Raw genomic sequence first — 16,457 nt, forward strand, 5'->3', positions numbered from 1 at the left:
TTTTTATGATATTATTGTTTGGTCTCCTACTATTGGGATGCCTTTTGGTCTTTGTTTTTGTTTTTTATGTCTGTATAGGGGTACTTTAGGGACAGGCAAGGGACAGCCTCTGTGGAGCGGAGACACCACGCCGACACATTAGGATGATTACTCCGCTGTCAGGTAGGGCATTGCTCCCTTAGGGCCCTATAGGGCGAGTTTGAATGCCATTTGTGCTATCCCACTGCTATCCCTCCCCCATACTTTTATCTGGATTATTGTCCTTGATTTATTGATACTATCTTTTAAAATATCTATTAAAAGTTACATTTTAGGGTGTTCACTATATGTTCTTTGTGGTTTTAGATTAAAAACTCGACCTGTTAAAGACTGACAATACTGCATTGTGTTATAGGTCTATGAAGATGTGTACTGGAAACATAACATCAAGACCTTACAACCAGTAAAAGAGGACAACTACTCTATGCTTAGAGCTGTCATGTTCCAGGTTTTCAGTCAAGCAATTCCTTTCCCTGGATGGATGAAGGAGAAAGATATCCTAAAGGTGCTCTAAACTCTATACTGAGTATATAATTATTTTAATAATTATCTATTCTGTGGCTTTTGTATCTGGTAATATCTTTTTTTATCAGAAATACTTGCAATTGCTGTTTTTTTTTATTAACCAATAAAGGTTTAATTTTTGCAACATTTTTGAAGTTTTTGATACAAAGATAAATGCTTCACACCATAATACATTTTACTGGATAACAGGATACAGTTTTTTTTCTTAACATCAAATGCCAGGAAATGTTGAATTAATTATTTTATATAGGACAGGAAACATTTTACACAAAGTGCTTCATGCGTGAACAATGTATTAATAAACAACCAATCACACTACTTTCATTTTCTACCCCATACAAAATAAATTTATGATCTTATTTTAGTTATTGATCTGAGTGGTTGTAATTGACACTTACATTTTTCTGGGGCATTTTTTATGTTACAAGTTGCATTGTCATTGAATAAATACAACTCATTTACATTTAACTAAACAGCCTCTTTAACTTACATAGTTGCAAAGGAGTGGAATTTGGCTGAAGAGATTTGCTGTCAAGACTTAATATTTATATGCTGCTGCATGATATACTGTTATCGTATGATACTGATGCATTGTGGATGTGAAGGGATAATATTGGATGGTTTAGACAGTGTTCAAAGTGGGCAGTGTGGAGATCATAAGGAGAGTGTGACAGTCTGGGCTGCACATTGTTCGTGTATCGGAAGGTGAAACAGTGGTAGCAGAAAATTGACTGGATTGTAGAAGTGGCTGTTTGGATCCCAAACACAATTGGTACACCCTTATGGCCCTGGAAAGTGGAATAGAGTAAAAGGAAAGCTCAGTTTTAGCAGATATGCAGCCAAGTTTGAACCAGCTACATATGTTTTATCAAGTTTCTTTTAAAATCCAGTTCAGTTTTGAAAAGTGAACTGACTTCTTCCTAATCAATTCTAGGAGTTCACGATTGTTGTGCCATCTAGAAGTATGCAGCAACAGAGAGAATCCTCTGCAGTGGTTAACAACACACACCTGGAGGAACCCTTTTCACCATTGTCAAGGGTCACATACAACGCCTTGACGCCTAATAATAATAATAATAATAATAATTTTATTTATATAGCGCCAACATATTTTACAGCACTTTACAATTAAGCGGAGGCATAAAAAAACAATACAAAATAACACATAGTTTAACAGTTACAGTAGGAGTGAGGGCACTGCTCGCAAGCTGATAATCTATAAGACCCCTACAACTCTTACGTACTATTGAATGTAAATTTAAATGGGTTTTCCAGGCTTATAATTAGAGATGAGCGTTGTTCTACTCGAACTGTTCGCCAATCTCAAATTCGAGCTGTTTTGGGCGGTGTTCGAGCCGTTCGGCGAACACGAACAATTTGAGAAAAATTCGGCTGTTCGAGGTTATGTTCGATAACTGTTCGTGCACCAAAATCATAACTGGATTTTTTCTCAGTAATGATGAAAATTAATGTTAATACGCAGTTTGAGTGTACAGCGGGGTGGGGGGAGGGGCAGGGGATGGATCTCTGCAGGAACAATGAAGATCTCCATTTTTTTTTCTCTTTCACGCATTTGCAGTGGGGAGGTGCAATCTGTCAGCCTATCAGCAGCGCACACACGGAGCGAAGTGCTTTTTTTCACACAAGCAAGGGCATGTGTCATTGGCAGTGTATGTCACATGTCCTTGCCCTATAAGACCAAGCCATTTTCCCCGTCGCCACCATTTTCTCACTGCTGCAGCTGCGTGTTAGACGGCACCGCTGTTGCTGTGTGCGCTATACCTTGTTAATTTCAAGCCAATTTTTGCACAAATATACAGATAGCTTGGGAGTAGGGAATAGTTGTGATTGCAGTCCTTTTAAGGACTAGGTTACAGCATTTTCTACGACTTTTATCAGGGAGGTCTGTGCTCTTAAATAGATAGGTTGTGGGAGTAAAGACTAATTGTAATTGGAGTCCTTTTCAGGACTAGGTTACATCAGTTCCTATCAGTTTTTGCCAGGCAGGTCTGTGCCAGTGCTGTGCAACTTTTTTTCACAGCATTTGGCTGAATCTAGCAAAGCTAATCCTTTTTGGCCTATTGCAGAGTGTGTTAGTCAGTGGAGTAGCCTATCTGTGTTGCAAGATATACCACCTGTGTATAGAATACCAATTTTTTTACTGCACCTAGTGAAGTAAAATCTTTTGGGCATAGCATCATTCTATTAGTCCATCTATACTGACCTCCATCAGGTTGCAAATTAAAACTAATTTTATCTGCATCTACAGTACCTCTGAAAAAATATTTGGGCTTCTACCTGTGTGTGGGACTTGTTGTATTAGTCCATCTATACTGACCTCCATCAGGTTGCAAACTGAATATATTTTTTTCCTGCATCTACCTCTGAAAAAATATTGGGCTTCTAGCTGTGTGTGGGTTTTGTTCTATTAATCCATCTATACTGACCTCCATCAGGTTGCAAACTGAATATAATTTTTTTCTGCATCGAGCTCTGAAAAAATATTTAGGCTTCTAGCAGTGTGTGGGACTTGTTCTATTAGTCCATCTATACTGACCTCCATCAGGTTGCAAACTGAATATAATTTTTTTCTGCATCTAGCTCTGAAAAAATATTTGGCCTTCTAGTAGTGTGTCGGACTTTCTCTATTAGTCCATCTATACTGACCTCCATCAGGTTGCAAACTGAATATAATTTTTTTCTGCATCTAGCTCTGAAAAAATATTTGGCCTTCTAGTAGTGTGTCGGACTTTCTCTATTAGTCCATCTATACTGACCTCCATCAGGTTGCAAATTAAAACTAATTTTTATCTGCATCTACAGTACCTCTGAAAAAATATTTGGGCTTCTAGCTGTGTGTGGGACTTGTTGTATTAGTCCATCTATACTGACCTCCATCAGGTTGCAAACTGAATATATTTTTTTCTGCATCTACCTCTGAAAAAATATTGGGCTTCTAGCTGTGTGTGGGACTTGTTGTATTAGTCCATCTATACTGACCTCCATCAGGTTGCAAACTGAATATATTTTTTTCTGCATCTACCTCTGAAAAAATATTGGGCTTCTAGCTGTGTGTGGGTCTTGTTCTATTAATCCATCTATACTGACCTCCATCAGGTTGCAAACTGAATATAATTTTTTTCTGCATCTAGCTCTGAAAAAATATTTGGCCTTCTAGTAGTGTGTCGGACTTTCTCTATTAGTCCATCTATACTGACCTCCATCAGGTTGCAAATTAAAACTAATTTTTATCTGCATCTACAGTACCTCTGAAAAAATATTTGGGCTTCTAGCTGTGTGTGGGACTTGTTGTATTAGTCCATCTATACTGACCTCCATCAGGTTGCAAACTGAATATATTTTTTTCTGCATCTACCTCTGAAAAAATATTGGGCTTCTAGCTGTGTGTGGGACTTGTTGTATTAGTCCATCTATACTGACCTCCATCAGGTTGCAAACTGAATATATTTTTTTCTGCATCTACCTCTGAAAAAATATTGGGCTTCTAGCTGTGTGTGGGTCTTGTTCTATTAATCCATCTATACTGACCTCCATCAGGTTGCAAACTGAATATATTTTTTTCTGCATCTACCTCTGAAAAAATATTTGGCCTTCTAGTAGTGTGTCGGACTTTCTCTATTAGTCCATCTATACTGACCTCCATCAGGTTGCAAATTAAAACTAATTTTTATCTGCATCTACAGTACCTCTGAAAAAATATTTGGGCTTCTAGCTGTGTGTGGGACTTGTTGTATTAGTCCATCTATACTGACCTCCATCAGGTTGCAAACTGAATATATTTTTTTCCTGCATCTACCTCTGAAAAAATATTGGGCTTCTAGCTGTGTGTGGGTCTTGTTCTATTAATCCATCTATACTGACCTCCATCAGGTTGCAAATTCAAAATAATTTTTTTCTGCATCTAACCCAGCCAATAGTTTTGGCCTAATACCACAGTTTGGCCACTCAGCTCTGCTCGGTTACCATCCATTGTTTTTTTGTGCAAACAACTCCAGAGTTGTGAATTAGTTAACCACCAAAATGAGTGGAAAAAGGCCTGCTTCTGGTGGAAAGGGGAATAGGCGTGTTGGGAAGGGGAAAAAAGGTTGTGTCCGTGGGGTAGGTGTTAAAGCAACAGTAACATCTGCAGAAGAAAGACCATCTTCCAGCCAAACTAAAATGTCTACTTCTTTTAGCGGACAATGTGATAAGATCCCTTTCTTACGGCCACGCCAATCGCTACAAATTCCAGATGAGGCACAAAAACAGCAGGTGCTTCAACGGATATCAAGTGCTCCTTTAAGTGGGCTCTCCTCCACATCAACTTCAACATCACAAATACTCCAGTCCTCAAAGGTGTCACCCAAATCGCACTTGCTTCCTCACAGCTCCCAAATCTCCAGCTGCCCGTCTGAGTATGGGGTAAAACAGATGGTTGAGTCTGCAGAGCTGTTTACTCATACTATAGCCTGAGAATCAGAGGTCGACTCCAGCGCTTCTGTGAATCCAGACGAGGAAATGATCTGCACTGATGCCCAGAATCTTTATGAGTCGGATCCAGGACCAGACGCAGAAGGTTCTGACCATAATGTAGACCCTCATTCCCAAACTGTAACTCCTGTTGGTGGAGACAATGAGGAAGACGATGATAAGACTCAAATACCTGATTGGAGCGACAACTTTAGTTTTTTGTCAGGGCAGGAACAGGTTGGCTCTGAGGACGACGGGTGTGATAACGCACAGGGTGATGATGATGAGGTCGGAGATCCCACTTACTGTCAACCCACAGTCAGCCAAGAGATGAGGTCAGCAGAGGAGGTGGAGGAAGATGCTAGTGACGACGAGGTCAGGTTGCGACTTCCTGGACAGAGACGTAGTACTGGAAGCACGTCAACAACTGCATCCTCAAACACAACTCTGCCTCTCACCACAAGTCGTGGTGGCTCTTCAGGTCGCATGGGTGCTAAGCCTTGCATAGCCTGGGCATTTTTTCAGATCGATAAAGATGACCCAACTCGTGTTATCTGTAACATTTGTCAGCAAAAGCTAAGTAGAGGCCAAAAAATACATAGTTTGAGTACTCCATGCATGAACCGGCACATGGCCATGAAGCATAAGTTGCAGTGGGAAGCTCAGTGTGCTACAATGCGGCCTAGCCGGCCGGGCCAACCACCGTCTGCCATATCTTGTGCATCCGCGGCCTCTTCATCCTCTGTGACTGGGGGGACAGCAGTCACACCTGTTTTGGGGCGCAGACCTGCCACCTCTTTACCCGCAACAGCCAGCGTGATTGGCAGGTCATCATTTTCTTTGGAGGTGGTAACACCAGCTGGTGTTGAGCGCAGTCCAACATCGATAGCACCACCTTTGGATCAAGGCAACCTAACATGTCCGCCTGCATCTTCCTCACAGACCGGCAGTTTGCCGGGGACACCCTTATCAACCCCGTCTAAGCACAATAGCCAGCCCTCGGTCCCTCAGATGTGGACAAGTAAAAGACCATTTCCTCCTAGCCATGAGAAAGCTAAGAGGTTGAATTTCACCATCTGCAAGCTCTTGGCTACAGAAATGCTGCCTTTCCGCCTGGTGGACACAGAAGATTTTCGAGACCTTATGTCCGTCGCAGTGCCCCAGTACCAGATGCCCAGTCGGCACTACTTCTCAAAGAAAGGTGTGCCTGCGCTCCACCAGCATGTCGCACATAACATCACCGCTTCTTTGAGAAACTCTGTGTGTGACAGGGTGCATTTCACCACAGACACTTGGACGAGTAGGCATGGACAGGGGCGTTACATGTCGCTGACTGGGCACTGGGTAACTATGGTGACAGCAGGACAAGGGGCTGCTGTCCAAGTCTTGCCGTCCCCACGAGTTGTGCGTCAATCCTCTTTATGTCAAAGTTCCTCCACTGCTTCTGCCTCCTCAACCTCCTCTCGGTCTTCCACCTGCACCCAAAGCCTGTCTGGTCATGCCACAAGCTTTCTAACTGCGCAGAAGGGATCCTGCACACCTCCTTACTATGCTGGCAGTAGGGCTCAACGTCATCAGGCGGTTTTTACATTGAAATGTCTGGGAAATGTGAGTCACACAGCTGAGGAGTTGTGGTCAGCTCTGGAGAACCAATTTCATGAATGGTTGTCTCCACTGGACCTGAAACCAGGGAAGGCCGTGTGCGACAATGCTGCAAACCTGGGTGCGGCCCTTCGCCGGGGCAATGTCACACACGTGCCTTGTATGGCTCACGTGTTGAACCTGGTTGTCCAGCAATTTTTAGCCCACTATCCCAGACTAGATGGCCTTCTGCAGAGGGCACGGTCGCTGTGTGCTCACTTCCGCCGTTCGCATCCCGCAGCTCAGCGACTTACATCTCTACAGAAGTCGTTGGGCCTGCCACTTCACCGGCTAAAATGCGATGTGCCTACCCAGTGGAATTCAACTCTGCACATGTTGCAGCGACTGTGGCAGCACCGACAAGCCCTGGTGCAATACGTTCTGACGTATAGCCTGGGCCAACGAGATTCAGAGGTGGGGCAAATCACGCTGGAGGAGTGGTCTCAGATCAGGGACCTATGCACCCTTCTGCACAGTTTTGAAATGGCGACGAAGATGTTTAGTGCTGACGATGCCATTATCAGCATGACTATTCCGGTGATTTACATGCTGGAGCACATGTTAAACAGAATTCGGAGTCAGGTGGTGGCACAAGAGGAGGTGGAGGAAGTAGAGGAGGAGGAGTTGTATGCGGAAGGGCTAACATCTGCAAGGTCCAGACGGTCGGCAGCACCAAGGCGGCAGGCATGTGAGGGTGGGGGAGATGGTTTTACCAGGGCGCATGGTAGCAGCCAAACTAGTGAGGAAGGTGCAGGAGCCCAGGAAGAAGTGGAGGACGAACTGATGGAAGACTCATCAGATGAGGGAGACCTTGATCACATTTCTGTTGTGCGAGGTTGGGGGGAGAGGACAGAGGAAGGAAGCATGATTGTTACCTCGCCACCAACACAACAGGGACTTGGTGCTCCTGGATGCGCAACACACATGAGTGCCTTCTTGCTGCACTACCTGCAACATGACCCTCGAATTGTGAGAATTAGAAATAATCCTGACTACTGGGTTGCCACACTGTTAGATCCCCGGTACAAAAGTAAATTTGCCGAAATTATTCCTGCCATAGAAAGGGATGCACGCATGCAGGAGTATCAGCAGAGACTGTTGCAGAATCTTACATGTGCTTTTCCACAAAATACCAGTGGTGCACGTAGTGAATCTCACAGTTCCAACTTGCCAACCGTGGGACCGTCAAGTGTTCAGCACTCAAACCGTAACAGAACCACAGTATCTGCTGGTAACATCAATTTTGCGGAATCATTTCACCACTTTTTTAGCCCATCCTTTGCAAGGCCACAGGAGACAAGAAGTCTGACACATAGTCAACGCCTAGAGACGATGGTACAGGAGTATCTCCAAGTAAACATTGAAGCCACGACTGTGTCACTGGACCCTTGCTCTTTTTGGGCTTCCAATCTGGATAAATGGCCGGAGCTAGCCACTTACGCCTTGGAGATCTTGTCATGCCCCGCAGCCAGCGTTCTGTCTGAACGTGTGTTCAGCGCTGCTGGTGGTGTGCTGACAGATAAGCGCACGCGGCTCTCCACTGATAATGTAGACCGACTCACGTTCATAAAGATGAACAAATCATGGATCCGAAACGACTTTTCTACCCCTGTGTCATCCTGGGGAGAGTAAAAGCTTGATGATTGGTTAAAATCACCCTACCAACCGTTTTAAGCTTTCAAATTACTAATCATGTTTATCTGTATCTTGACTGGAAAATAATTTGGGCTTTGTAGCAGTGTGCAGCACTGATCCTATTAGGCCATCTATACTAAAGCTTCACCAGATTTAAAATTAAAAATAATTTTTAGCTGCATCTAGCCCGGAAAATAATTTTGGGGCTCCGAGATGCGCAAGGCACATAAGTGCCTTCTTGCTGCACTACCTGCAGCATGACCCTCATATTGTCAGAATTCGAAGTAATCATGACTACTGGGTTGCCACACTCTTAGATCCCCCAAACTTTTCGATCAACCTTTTCATTTTAATAAAGACCAAAAAAATGGTCATTTTTGAAATTATAAGCATTAGCAGGTTGTTAGAAACTGAAATCAAACAGTTTTCAACTCAAAACTTTATTCTAGGTGATGTTACATTTTCACATAGGACCCCTTGTTCGAAAGGAGCTTCTGAACTCTCTCGTCCATTGAATTTGTCAGGTTTTGGATGGTTTCTGCTTCACTTGTTTTGCATGAGGACACAATACCCTCCCAGAGCTGTTGCTTAGATGTGAACTGCCTCCCGCCATCATAGACACTCCTTTTAATGATGCTCCAAAGGTTCTGAATGGGGTAGAGGTCAGGGGAGCATGGGGGTCACACCATAAGTTTGTCCCCTTTTATGCCCATATCAGCCAGAGATGCAGATGTTTTATGTGCAGCATGAGATGGTGCATTATTATGCAGAAAAATGATCTTGCTGTGAAATACACGGTTCTTCTTCTTGAACCATGGCAGGAAGTGCTGTTTGAGAAAATCCACATACATTATGGAGTTCATCTTTAGCGCCTTCAGGGATCCTAAAGGGGCCGACAATCTCTCTCCCCATGATTCCAGCCCAAAACATTACTCCACCTCCTCCTTGTTGGCGCTGTAGCCGTGTTTGCGTGGGGTGTCCATCAACCAGCCATCCTCCACTCCATCCATCTGGACCATCGAGCGCTGCACGGCACTCATCCGTGAACAAAACAGTTTTGAAATCAGTCTTCATGTAATGTTTGGCCCACTGGAGCCGTTTCTGCTTGTGTGAAGTGGATAGAGGAGGTCGACAGGATGGCGCATGCACAGCTGCAAACCTCTGAAGGACCCTGCATCTTGTTGTTTGGGGGACGTTGGAGGCACAAGCAGCTTCAAAAACTTGTCTGCTGCTATGACAAGGCTTTTTTGCCGCTGCTCTTTCAACCTGACGTAATTGCCTGTAGGAAAGAGTCCTCAATTTGCCCTTATCAGCACGCACACGTGTGTACTGTGAATCAGCTACATACTTCTTGATTGCCAAGACACTTCATCCTGATCATCGCACAATGTTGATTGTAGTCATGCCTTGACCTAAACACTCCACAATTTGTTGCTTCTCAGCAGCCGACACATCCTTTTTCTTTCCCATTTTGGCAGAAAATGTAGGCTGCTTAATAATGTGAGAGAGCCTTCTTAAGTAGTCTTGCCTTTCATTGGACATACCTGCCAAACTAATTAGCACAGGTGTCTGCAATTGCTTACAGTGATATAAAGAGCCCTGACACACATCACCATCAATGAGTTTAACTGACAAACAAACAAATTCTTCCCTTATCACTCCTAAACACTTTTTGCATAATAATTTGGAACGCAGTGTACATGTGCTTTTCCACAAAACACCAGTGGTTCACGTAGTGAATCTTACAGTTCTAACTTGCCAACCGTGGTCTGTATGGAGTTGTTCAATAAAGGGCCCAAAATTAAGATAACATAGATGGGAGAGGTCTCTATGAATAGGAATTCCTAAGTATTTGATACCCTGTGAGGGCCAGGCAAAGGGAAAGTTGGACTGGATGGAATCCTATATGGATTTGGGGAGGGAGACATCGAGGGCCTCAGACTTCGCTGCATTGATTTTAAAATTTGACCATGTAACAAAGTGATCTATTTCAGCCATAACAGCATGGATGGATATATGTGATTGAGTGATATATACTAGGACATCATCAGCAAATAGAGAGCACTTGTACTCGGTGCCTCCCACCTCAATCCACCTAATATTGGGGTTATGGCGAATTGATGAGAGCAGGTGCTCCGTCACTAGGATGTATAAGAGAGGGGACAGAGGACATCACTGCCTTGTCCCATTGGTGATTGTGAAAGGTGATGAAAATGTTCTGACGCACCCCCTGGGCCTTGGGACACCCGGAGCCGGACCCTTTTTGGTGGATGCTGGTGGTTGTAGTCTTCGTGGCGGCGACCCGGTTCCGTGGCTCAGGGCGGTCAAACCAGTGGCGGAACTATTTATGTGGTTTTGATGTTTAAATGTCCGACTACGCCACCCGTGGATTGCGGTCAGAGTGAACCGCCGCTACAGGGCAGACCGCTGAGGCTGGTGTTGTGGGTGCAGCAGAGCGTAGCATAACTCCCCACGGGAGGAGTATAGCCTCAGGGCAGTGTATGCGGAGGATGGGGGTGATGGTGCAGGGCAGCAGCAGTAACGACACGGAGTCAGTGATGCAGTTCAGGGCCTTTACTCACAGTTCTTATTATCCAGACCACGTCTGCAGGTAACGGCTGCCCACGTCGTACTGTGCTCACCAGGTGAGGGGCTCAGACAACTCCCAGATAACTTTGGAGCACTTCACAGGACCCCCTTTGTGTGTCCTTTGTCTGGCCTTTCTTACCAACACTTCTGTCCGGCTGCCTCGGGCCTCCTCTTGGTAAACTTGGCGCCAGTTTCCCTGACCCTATGTGGTGCCTTCCTAGCGGGTGTAGCAAGGGGCTGCACCACATAAAATGTCAGAGCCTCCGGTTTCTAGCTGAGGGTCGTTTCCTGCCTCCACTAGTTCGGGGACCGGTCTCCCCCTTTGGCCTGACCCCTCCACGCAGGTGGATTCGGGCGTGCGGTGGCGACTCGCCCGTCCGCACCCCTGGGATCCCTTCATTCCTCGTTCCTGGAGCCTTCTCCGCTCCTCTTCCTTCCTTCTCCCTCTTCCAGGCCTGGGCCTCTGTTACTAGGCCCGCCTCCGGAGCAGAGCTCATGCAGAGCCCCTGCTCCCTGCCACTTCTGCTCAGACTTCTCTGCACTGAACTAAGATGGTGCCCACCTTTTATACTCCCTTCTCAATGCACCCAGGAACTGCTTCCTCCCTGCTCCTGCACTACAGGGTTCCCCTTCCTCAGTGTTCCCTCCCCCCACTCCAGCCAGGGACAGGGACTGTCGTGCCCATCTCAGGAGCATATTGGTCGCCCTGCCCCACGGCAATGTGGTGTAATGCATGCAGGTGTCGGGTCCTGATCCACACTCCATCCTTACCTGAGAGTGAGATATCACACCTCTGGGTGAGGTGCAATACGTCTGTAGCAACCGAGCCCTCAGGGTGCTACAGTTCCATTTATCTTCAGCCTAGGTGACGTATTGCGATACAGGGCCGTGATTTTGGCTATAAAAGGGTCCCCTAGACCCCTACCCCAAGCTTTTTAAGAGAATCATATATGGCGTGCCAGGAGACTCTATGGAATGCTTTCTCAGCATCCAACGAGAGTATCTAATTACAAATTTTTAACTGCATCTAGCCCAGGAAATACTTTGTGCCTAGTAGCAGTGTCTGCTAGTCAGCGGATTATCCCGGCTGTTAAGCAAGCTGCACCACCTGTAGTTTAGACACTTAATTTTTTCAAAGGAAATGCTTCGGGACAATGGGATACTTAGTGAAGAGCATCAGGAGGCACCCCAAGGCATAGGGGCTGGGACTGGCAGTAGGATGCCTTGCGGTGGACAGCCGAGCTCGATCCTTATAAAAGCTTTTTAACTGCAGCAGCTTTAGTGGACGCTACTGGAGCTGGAATTACCGCGGCTGCTGGCATGAGACTTGCCCTCCAATAGATCCTTGTAAATGGATTTAAAGTGTATTCATTCAAATTAGAGAGACAATTTAAATTAAAAAGCTTAGAGCTGCCTCCACCACAGGGGGGCTCGCTCGACCCACCAGCGGACAGGCACCAGTATTGGGAGAGGGGGGCTGGCCGTCAGGGTTCACCGCGGCTCTGGCACAAACCCGGCGACACGGAGGTGGCACGGGCAGGAGCGGACTGGCCGTGTCGGCTTCTCACTTTTTGGATTTTAGAAGGGCATGACATGCCTATATCTGTGTCTCCCCCTCCTTTTACTCCTCCACCTCTTTTATTTTCGCATGACTATATGTACTTGTCACTTTTCCATGTGTTAGTTATATCTTCTGAGCAGTTTGTCAGCTTTTGGACACCTTTTGAAGGTGTTTTCTATGTGTTTCTATGTGTTTTTGTTTGCCTGCCATTGGTTTTAACGGTGTTCGAAGGTGTTCGACGAACAGTTCGACGAACAGTTTGGCGAACACACGGGTGTTCGACGAACCGAACCGAACTCGAACACTACGGAGGTGGCTCAACACTACTTATAATGTTGATGATCTGTCATTTGAATGGGTTATCAATAACAGATGTACAGTAAAAATGACTTGCCATCAAGCTTCTCCAGGTTAGTGTAATAATGGAGATACCAAATTTGTCAGTTTTTTTTCTCATTTTAGTGGTGAAATAATAAAAAAAATTGTAAAAAAAAAATGTTTGGTTTGTGTTTCTGAGACCTGTAACGTTTTCATTTTTGAAGCGATAGAGCTTGGTAAGGGCTTGTTGTTTTTTGTTTTCTTATGGGGCAAGCAAATACTTTTCTTGATACCATTTCGGCATAAACATCATGTTTTTATCACTTCTAATATTTTTGCAGCAATTGTGGTGATCATATTGAATACATTTGATGCAAATTAAATTTCCCATCCAATTTTCAGTGAATTTGAATTTTGAACAAAATGATACTTTCATATATGCGATCCGATGTCTTACTGCAGAGACATCCACGTTTTTCTTAATATGTACATGAGCTGTTAAAATCTATGGGCCGGATATAGATCTCCCTGAGAATCTGCTTCCAGAGCTCATTGTAACTGAAACCGGCATTACCTGTATGAGACATGTAGATAAGGAGAGCTGACTGTCAGTAATTACATGTATTTAAAGGTCTCTCTCCCTTTTTTGTGACACAAATTCAAATCAATTGCTAGAAAAATAGTGGCCTGCAAATTTCAAACTGTTACTTATATACAAAAATTTGGGGTATATATTGCTCCACCACAATTTCATAATGTATATCTGTTTTGTTCTTACAGCTCCCTGAAAAGCTCCTTTACTCTCAAGGATGTAACTGGATACAACAATTCAGCTTTGGTCCAGAAAAATATGCTGGCCCAAAAGTCTATGGAAAATTACGCAGCTGTCTAGAACTCTTTAAAAATGAGGTAAAAAGGAGAAGGAAAAATTTCATATTTAATAGAGAAACTCAGTGAATGAAGGTGTCCAGTATTTTTGCCATGTTGCGTGTGTAACAAATCTATTAACGGGGCATACCAAACATTGAATCTAGCTCAGACTAAAAATATTAGGTTGAGTCTGGTGTTGTTTTCACAAACTTTTCTAAGTAAAGTGTAATTTTTCTTTTAATAAAAGGTTACAGGATGAATAAACTCTATAGCCGAAAGCATTCTTCTATTATTTGTATTTCGGAAGTGGAGCAAGTACTTTAAAAATATGTTGGCAAAACACTTTTTTATGACTTTATTCACACCACACTACTGTCATAAAATCACTGATAAATCTCTCCATACTGTTCCTAATTTCTACTTGTCATTACATAGTAAATGATTAAACTCATTTTTGATTTTCCCAAGAGCAAATTTTATGAAGGGATATGTCATAAGTACCTGAAAACTTGTGCCCCAATTTATCAAAGTGTTTACGCCAGAAAACTGGGGTAAAACATGTGGAAAAGTCACACATTTTTCTTGCAACGCAAAATTGCGTGAAAATTTTGCAACTATTGGCGTACACACCACAATTACATGCTGTATGTCTGCCATTGATTCCCAATATGTATAGTGCTAATGAAGAGAGTAGTTGACTACACTTTTCAAAACAATTGACGCAAGAAATACTTATTTGTCAGGCAAATAGTAGACCATGAGTACGATGGATGTATATGTATGCGACATAGAGGCAAAATATGATGTGAACCTAGCCTGTGTAATTTTTCTTACATTGTGTGGATTCTATATATTAAATTGCCATGTTTTTCTTTGCTCTAGTGGGTAGATTTCTGTGCCTCTAAAGATCGGATGAAAAGGAAGAAAATGTGCAGATCATTTTTTTCTGATGAAGCCAAAGAGAATAAATTGTATGAAGCTTTAAAATTCATTATATTGTACTTAGTGATTGAGGCTCATGAGAATCTGAAGACTGAAGAGAAAATTCCCAGTTTCTACCACTTTCTCTTTTCGCGAGACGCAACTGCTGATCCTCTGAGCTACATGATGAACCACTTGAACATGGTTGGTGATACCATGGGACTGGAACAGGTATAGGTTTTTTTTTTAATTTAAAAAATATTTATATTAAAGTGCGCAAGGTTTTATGATTTGTAAGGCAGAGGATAAGAGGATAATTCATTTCCGCTTATTTGGTGTCTTTTCCTCAGTTTTATTCATTTGCAGGTTCATCACTCCCCAGAATACAATGGATACTAAAATCAAAAGAAAAAGAGACAGATCCTCTCATTTAACTATATGTCAATGGACTGCCAAACTGGCTTCTGTTACAACTTCTTACCAGAGGTGTAACAGTCGCAGAGGTGCCACCATGACTGGGCCCATGGAGTCAGGGGGCCTGTTAATGCCAATGCCATTTTCATAATAAATGTGGTAGAAGCAGAATGGATAATTTAATGAAATCGACATCAAAAAATGATTTCAATGTATTCATTAATAATTTTGATAACTCTTTCACAGCACATACCAATGCCCAAATCTGCAGTAGGTCTCAAAGATAGTGTGTTAAAAACAGCATTCATGATGGCCTTGACAGAGATTCTATTATCACTTAGCCTATGGTAATGCTGTGTTTACTATTAACTATAATCCAGTTTGGCTCTTTTCTGAATCAAAAGGTGAGCGAGGGTGGTGACCTTTAGATGTGGAACTGAGCAAAGCTGGATTATTCCTTTAAATGGAAACCATATTTTTCAGGTGTAATTACTTATTCTTTGCTGTCCCCCATTCAGTGTTTTAGTTGTAGATGAGAGAACATTAATAGTGGCTAATTATATAGTAGATTGTAGTTGTTTAGAAGTTACCCTGGGGAGCTTTGTGATGTAATAGAAAATTACATTATATGTATGGAGACCCCTAATTGCCCCTCAACAGATTATCCAATGTCATAGGAGAATGGGGTAGTTGGAATTTGATCACCCAATCCTTTTGTGTGGCAGGGAGATAAGCCAGATGATTGTGGCTGCAGCTCTTCTATAGAGAACATGGGAATGCTTGGCTGAGCATTCCTGTGCATGTGCACTTGAATGAGAGAGAGCTTCAATAGTATTCATTGTCACTACATAATGTACAGAACTATGTCAAGTCAAGTGCTCCATGGCCTTCTTTAATCAGCTGATCAGTGCGGGTGCCTGGAGCCAGGACCCCAACCAAGCTGATATTATTGATTTTTTATTAAGGGTAGCTCATCAATATTTAAAATCCAGAAAAAGTTCTTTAACTTTTTAATGAACAACGATACAACTTTACACAGCAGTCATTAAGAGGTCTTGTTCTTCAGCGCTGCCTTTTAACAGCTATGAGAAATAAACACATACAACGTCCCCTGACCGGCAAAAATGCAGCGGATGTCATATTTGTACAATAGCTCACTCCCTGCTGCATCGGGCACAATCAGTGTTTGCACCAATTATGGCCATTTAATCCCCTAGATGCTGCTGTCAATGATGACTGTGGCATCTAGATCATTAAGAGAGGGAGGGGGCTCCCTCTGTATCCCTCTTGGCAGTCCAGTGATGCAATGGCGGTGTGCCTATGGTTGTCATGGCAACCTGATGCCAAGTAATGACCTCAGGGTTTGCCAGCTATATTGGTATGCCTTGAGCATGGTGTACCACTGATAGGTCTACTGCACTGTACAACACAAGTATTGCATTGCATTAAACAAGCGATCAGAGTATTAAATGTT

The 16,457-nt window shown here is 43.5% G+C and overlaps 1 protein-coding gene across 2 annotated transcripts in view; it reads left to right on the forward strand.

The window, feature by feature from the left end:
* The window catches only part of OTULINL (OTU deubiquitinase with linear linkage specificity like), a 109,412-nt gene that overhangs the window by 83,596 nt on the left and 9,359 nt on the right, over positions 1-16,457 (forward strand). Inside the window, exons 5-7 of one of the 2 annotated variants that reach the window (XM_073678619.1) lie at positions 395-544; positions 13,559-13,687; positions 14,531-14,800. In XM_073678619.1, coding sequence (XP_073534720.1) covers positions 395-544; positions 13,559-13,687; positions 14,531-14,800 — 549 coding nt within the window. The remainder of the gene's footprint in view (positions 1-394; positions 545-13,558; positions 13,688-14,530; positions 14,801-16,457) is intronic. The other variant, XM_073678620.1, reaches the window with a different exon arrangement.

This window comes from Phyllobates terribilis, unplaced genomic scaffold (genome assembly GCF_046119375.1).
Source record: "Phyllobates terribilis strain yellow unplaced genomic scaffold, ASM4611937v1 Scaffold_4__5_contigs__length_816908805, whole genome shotgun sequence".
Lineage (NCBI taxonomy): Eukaryota > Metazoa > Chordata > Amphibia > Anura > Dendrobatidae > Phyllobates > Phyllobates terribilis.